At 44.9% G+C, this 7,084-nt stretch overlaps 1 protein-coding gene across 1 annotated transcript in view; it reads right to left on the reverse strand.

Annotated features, from left to right (window-relative positions):
- The window catches only part of TRPM8 (transient receptor potential cation channel, subfamily M, member 8), an 86,280-nt gene that overhangs the window by 50,765 nt on the left and 28,431 nt on the right, over positions 1-7,084 (reverse strand). Inside the window, exons 9-10 of the mRNA XM_015426383.1 lie at positions 5,296-5,398; positions 3,112-3,230 (exon numbers count right to left, since the gene is read on the reverse strand). Coding sequence (XP_015281869.1) covers positions 3,112-3,230; positions 5,296-5,398 — 222 coding nt within the window. The remainder of the gene's footprint in view (positions 1-3,111; positions 3,231-5,295; positions 5,399-7,084) is intronic.

Raw genomic sequence — 7,084 nt, forward strand, 5'->3', positions numbered from 1 at the left:
GTCCTGTACCCCCCCCCCCCCCCTCCCCTGGCTCACCTGCCTCAGCGGGCAAGCCAGGAAGGGCTGGAGAGAGAGTGGGGAGACATTTACCGGTAAATGCCTCCCCATGCCTTCCTTGGCTCACCCGCCCAAGCGGGCAAGCCTAGGAAGGCTCCTAGAAGGGCCCCCATCCCTCTCCACAGACCAAAACTCTGGAGTTGCGCCACTGCTCCATTATATTCTATGGCCCCATAGAATATAATGGAAACATCGCGCTGCTGCTGTGGCGTGACTCTAGAAAAAAAAAAGCACGGGGGTGGGGCTGCCGGGGCGGGGTGCCGGAGTGGCACTCTGGTGTGTTCCAGCCCCAAACGACTCCTGCTTCTATAAGATTTAACAGCAATAGATCCCAAAACATCCAAAGACTGGGCTGACACAAGCAGATCCACCTAACAGTAATAGGATCCAAATTACATTTTACCAATTTGTCAACAAAAATATTAAAATCCTTACTGAAATCAAGATAAACTATGTCTACAGCATTCCCCTGATACAGCAAGGTAGTAGCTTTCTTGAAAAAAAAAACCTAAGGTTAGTCTGACATGACTCATTTTCATCCATTTAAAATGATATACATTTATTTTTTTCTTTCCAAAGAATAGAATGCCATGTGTGTTTTTCCAGAGAGCTCTATCTAAACAATGTAATACCTTGGAACTGCACTCATATATTCTTATGGTTAACAGCCAGGACATATAAATAAGTTATTTACTTGCTCTTTTCATGAGCATTGAAACAAGCCTAAAACTTAGTATGATTTAAAAATGTGAGCCTAATAGTGTCAGGTGGTTAAAAATCCTCACTGCCATTTGGCACCTTTCTGTTGAAATAAAATGACTGATAATTTATAAGCCACACTGCTCAAATAAGAGTAGCTTGAGGCTATCATGACTAGCCATGGCTAGAGAATGTGCCAGCAGAGATGTGTCAAAACCTCCTCAGCAGAAAAGAGACTTCCTTCCTTCTGCCTCTTATTTAATGGGCCAGTTGGGCATTTTTTGCTATTTACTTTATTTCAAAGACTCAGCCCTCTGACTTGCAGTATCTCTTCCCACCCCACATGTTCCTCAAGATAGAAAAAAGAATGGAAATACCATGCGTTATTTACCCCTACCCTATGCTTACAGAGCACAGGAAGTATGTATTGATTGTCCCCTTTAACAGCAGTAATAAGAATGTAAACGCAACCTTTTGCTATTCTCCATCAAAGCAATGCAAGCCAGATTTCCTCTTGCACAAGGCTTCATTCATCTCCCAGGCTGTCAATACATCCTGATGGAGCTTTAAGGCTCTTATCAATATTTAACTATGCTCCCATTGACTCAGCAATTACAGAGTAATTGATTTAAGGCTGATTATCATCATGTTAACGTTTTAATGTTCAAAGGCCAGGGCAAGTGAACGTGAAATTATTTGGAGTGTTTTCTGCTATATAAGAGAGAAGAGGGCAATGGTGGATGGATAGGATTATCGCATAGTATAACCTTACTTAGGCTTCTATCAAATATTTCAAGGATGCCTCTATCTTCTGGATAGAGGGCAGAATGTTGGCCGAAGACCTAGAATATCTGTATTCAGATCTTTTCATGGATTCACTGGGTGGCCTACAGTGAGTGATGCATGGTCATCTCACACACAGTTTGCCACTTGTTGAGAATGACTGTGCCCTATCTTGTTGGATTTTTAGAAAGATACAGAAACATTGCAACATGCCATCAAGAAAGGAAGGTGAAAAATAATCTAATTAAATAAAGATGCTTCCTTTAATGATTAAAAGATTCAGGTGTAAATTATTTGTTTTCCTTCAGTTCCCATTGACTTAGATAAATTATTTCTGAATAACTGGTTTGAGGATTGCAGCTTCAGGTGTTTGCTTGTGTGCTACATTGTTTGTCACTCTAGTATGCTATGATTTCATGGTGTTACACTTTACTTTGGTTCAAGTGGCAAACTTACAATTCTGGCAATTCCCAGGACCTGTCTTTAGGCAGAACTGATTACAGGACAGGCCCAGAGGCACCCAAAAAGATCTCTCTAAACCCCCTCAGCACACCACTGACTTAATACAAACATTATATATAAGAATACATATCATTATTTGCTTGGTTCCATGTCCTCTGGTACTAGCTCCCTACCAAACTTTGCCCCATTAGACCTCACTTTCTCAACAGCCTTGTTTTTAGGTATAGGAACCTCTCCCAGCATGATCTTCCCTATCTTCTCCAATCTTCATCTCAGAATCTATTGAAGTTCCCTGGTCCACAAACTGTCCACTTTGTGTCAACAAGAGCAAGGGCCTTCTCAGTAGGGGCTCCTAACCTGTGGAACCAACTGCCTGAAGAGATGTGTACCTTGTGGGACATCCCTAGGTTCCAACAGGTATGCAGGGCTGCTCTTTTTCAGGTGGCCTTTCGGTGATTGTGATCCACTAGGCAGCTGGGAAATAATGCTTCAGCTGTATCTTCACAATCCATGCATCCTACCCTGCTTGATAGTAGATAGATTTTAACCGGGATAGATTTTTAATCATTTTATATTTTGACGTTTATTTATTGTATCTTGTGTACTGTTTTTATTGGGTATTTTTTATATGCTGTTAGCCATCCTGAGTTCCAAAGGTCCCACCTGTAGGCCGGCATCCCTAAGATTCCTGACTGACTGTAAGGAGGAGAAGAAGAGATTGGATTTATACCCTGCCCTTCACTACCCAAAGGAGTCTCAGAGCGGTTTACAAGCCCTTTCCCTTCCCCTGCCCAAAACAGACACCCCGTGAGGTAGGTGGGGCTGAGAGAGCTCTCTTGAGAACTGTCCTTGAGAGAACAGCTCTGAGAGAACTTATGACTGACCCAAGGTCATACCAGCAGCTGCATGTGGAGGAATGGGGGAATCAATCTCGGTTCTCCCAGATTAGAGTCTGCACTCTTAACCACTACAGCAAACTGGTAAGGGTACAGAACTCCCCTCCAAGTTCCCCCTGAATATAGCAACCGAGCACCTGGAACCTGACTGTCCAGCCTTGAGGAGCCTAGCAGTTTTGGCAGTTGGGAAGCAGCATGCTGATGTTCTACTTACCTCCCATCGTCGATCATTGGTAAAAATATCTTCACTTGCCAGCTCCAGCTGGTTCCATTCCAAAAGCAATTTTAGTTGCCCATTCCAGTTATCTTTATCCTGCTCATTGGTACTGAAAGCTACAAGTGGAGAAGAAGTTCTATGTAGGACGAGCCTTAAAATAGCTCTCTGGGCTGTTTCTGATTCTCATCTCTCTGGCCAAGAAGCTAAACTAACCTACTTGACTAAATCCAGGAGCAGAATTCAGGATGGGTCTGCCCTTCCTAGATATTATCGTCTTGGGGCCTCATTTAATCTTTTAAATATATTAGATTAATAGAAAACAATGGAAGTATTTAGAAGAATTACATTGGTCCTGGTCACATGGAGGATTTGCCCCGCAAAAGGGATGGATTGAGGGCACATCAAACGGGCGCAATCATACCACAACATCTGGGAAGCATAGAGCACCCGTCTCCAACCCGTACTGTTGGCCCGAAGAAGCAGATTTAAAAGGCACTGGGGGAAAGGTAGTAGCTTCCGGTAAATGCACGGCACGGGCGGGCGTCTGATCGGAGACGTGCCGGTAGCCCATGGCATCCAGCAGCCGTCCGCGACCCGTGCATGCCGTGTTACCTTGCTGGGACTACGCTGTTGCCTCCCTGGTGTGATCGGCTGCCAATGGCCTAAAGACAGAGCCGCAGGGGACCGTACGATTGCGCTCCTGTGCTTCTTTTAGCTCCGCCTCTAAAAGGCATCCCTTCCAGTGCGGATTTTCCCGCTCATGTGACTGGGGCCATTATAGGCTTACATTAATCATACATACATAAGCCCCCCCACCCCCAAATAAACTACAGCAGACTGAGACTCCAGAACTTGGGGACCTATCTTTTTCTTGACTAGAAGGAAAAACATTATATTCCCAACAAAATGTATTAAAAACAAGAATTTAAAGTCACTCCTGGTATTACAGGTCTGGTGATTCAAATTCCTGTCTCCCTAATTATGGCAGCCATACCCAAATCCATCAAGTCTTCATCAAATCCCTCCCACCTGCATCAATGAGCATTCTGTGTTCTCACAATAAAGAAGACGACAGATTGGACTTCTACCCTGCCCTTCACTACCCAAAGGAATCTCGGAGTGGCTTACAATCTCCTTTCCGTTCTCCTCCGCACAACAGATAACCTGTGAGGTAGGTGGGGCTGAGAGGGCTCTTTCAAAAACTGCCCTTGAAAGAACAGCTCTGAAAGAACTTGTGACTGACCCAGTAGCTGCATGTGGAGGAGTGGGGAATCAAACCCGGTTCCTACAGATTAGAGTCCGTGCTCCAAACCAGTACACCAAACTGGCTCTCACCAGATGCCCTGTAAGTTCAACAGATCCTACAACAGCTGCCTTTATACCAATATCCACAGTTTTTGAACAATCCAGTCCCACTCTCTTAGAAAAAAAGAAAATGCTGAAGAAATTGTAGTCTGTGCAAACCAGCCCTTCAGATCTCCTATAGTGTTCCAACACACTCTTTTACCTTTCTTAGGACTGCCACTCCTCTTAAACAATAAATGCCCAAATATCAGTGGAGCATCCACATTTCAGCACAGATCAAACATCCCTGAGTAAAATCTATCCCACCTTCTTATAAAAGGATTCTAAAAGGATTGGCTCAAGGGGATAAGTCAATACTAAACATTGTCCAATACCCTGCAATTAATTAATTAACCATAACTCAACATGAAATTGAGCCAACTTCAGAGGACAGCGGAAGACAGGAGGGCCTGGCGGGAGCTGGTCCATGGGGTCGCGAAGAGTCGGACTCGACTGTGCGACTGAACAACAAAAAATCACAACAATTAAATATTGGGCTGGATCCAACAGTCTCCCCCTCACTTTTCCTTCTGACCAGCATTCTTTTCCAAACCTAGGACAGTCAATTTGCTGGGGTTGAAGGATCTACATGAAAAATGGCTTCCTTCTCCCACTTCTACCAGACAGCTCTGGGGAGATTTTGCCATGCCTCTTTTCTAGCATGCATGGCTATTTCTCTATGTGGGTCCTGAATTCCTAGGAATCATATTTGCAGGGTCAGGAAGGACCGCTGGGGGGTGGGGGGAGAGACAGCTGGGTAAATCCATGATCTGCCAGAGCCTTCCACTGATGGACTGCGAGATCCAACCCATTGTTAGGAAACAAAAATAATCATACCTTTATAAAGAGCATAAGAAATGGCATTGCTCACGATTTCATCTCCGGCTTCTTCTATTTTGATCACAGTAAGCAGATGTGGGTTTTCAAGGACTTCTTTGATCTACAAAAGAAAAGTCAAGTTAATCTAGCCTAAGAAACTTCATAGCCAAGATAACATTTTCCCACTAAAGACCATCCCTAGAGACTTACAGATACAACTTCCTTTGTTAACTACTACATTTTTCTTCAAGTAGCTGGAACTCCTGTTTGACTCTTGTGTACACTATTATTAGGATTGCCAGGTCCTGGCGGGGGGTACTTTCTGGAATCTTCTGCTGCATGCATGAGGTGCACACCTGAAAGTGATGTCATTACATCAGCACTGTTGGGGGGCTGGTGACGCTCTAGTTTTTGGGCAAGACTCTATGGTTTGTGGCCAATTGTACCATGGAGTTTTGCCCAAAAACTAGAGCATCACTGCGCAATGGTGGCAACATGATGATGTAACTTCACTTCCAGGTTACATCATCATATCACCTTTCAGGCCACTTGGGGCCAGCGGTGGGGAAGCAGGGGTCTGGCAACCCTAACTACTATTTTAGTTTGGTGTAGTGGTTAAGTGCGTGCACTCTAATCTGGGAGAACCGGGTTTGATTCCCCACTCCTCCACTGGCAGCTGCTGGATGACCTTGGGCAAGCCATAGTTCTGACAAGAGCTGTTCTTGAAAAAGAGCAGTTTCTGTCAGAGCTCTCTCAGCCCCACCTACATCACTGGGTGTCTGTTGTGGGGAGTGGAAGGAAAAGGAGTTTGTAAGCCGTTCTAAGACTCCTTTGGGTAGTGAAGAGCGGGGTATAAATCCAATCTCTTCTTCTTCTTCTTCTTCTAGTTACCACTGGAGAGTTTGAACAACAACAAATGATTTCTGTCATTCTTTGAAACAATTTTCATATTATGCCATTTTGTGTAACATGGTCAGTTAACCTGCACTTTCTTCCGTAATGCTGCTCCACTCATCTCTAGTTAGGGAGCAATATTTGTTTCTTAAGTCAGATATGCATTATGTCATAATATCTCTCCCTTATTATAAAAGAGTTTTGGGTGCCAGAATTCTAAAATTGGCCCCTTTAGTGTTAGGCCGAAAAAACTGCCACTCGGAAGACACTGGCTGGGTTCATTGGCTGCTTTGTGCAGTCCCGGCCAGCGTTCCAAGGTCATTTACATATGGAAGCTGATTGGACTACACTCCATTCCACACCTCACACTCACCCCCCCCCCCGCAAGGCAGTTGGAATTTTCAGTTGGGAGAGGAGAATTATGTCAGCTGCTCCCTAGGCAGAGGCTGTGTGTGTGTGTGTGTGGGGGGGGTTGTAAAGACAGACAGGCAGATAAACGTTGGCTGATGGTTGCCAACTCCAGGTTCGAACTCCAGGACATAGGGTTGCCAACTCCAGGTTGGAAACTTCCAGGATATTTTAGGGATGAAGCCTGCTGAGGGTGGGATCTGAGGAGGAGGAGGAAGAGGGGGACCTCAGACAGATACAATGCCATGCTGCCCACACTCCAGACAAGCTGTTGCCAGTCTCCAGGTGACAGCTGGAGAGATCTTAAAGCTTTGGTGCTACTTCAAAGTTCCCCAGGAGCCCAAAACAGAATAGTGTTTTGGAAAATCTTGAGGAATTGTTTGGTGCATTTATGATGGGGCTCCTGGGGAACTATTGTTGCCAATCTTGGCCCAGCAGCCATCAAACCATTCTCTTCAACCCCCCGCTGTGCAGCTGACTTTTCCCTAGGGTTGCCAATCTCCAG

Source organism: Gekko japonicus, unplaced genomic scaffold, assembly GCF_001447785.1.
Source record: "Gekko japonicus isolate JY-2015 unplaced genomic scaffold, Gekko_japonicus_V1.1 scaffold769, whole genome shotgun sequence".
NCBI lineage: Eukaryota > Metazoa > Chordata > Lepidosauria > Squamata > Gekkonidae > Gekko > Gekko japonicus.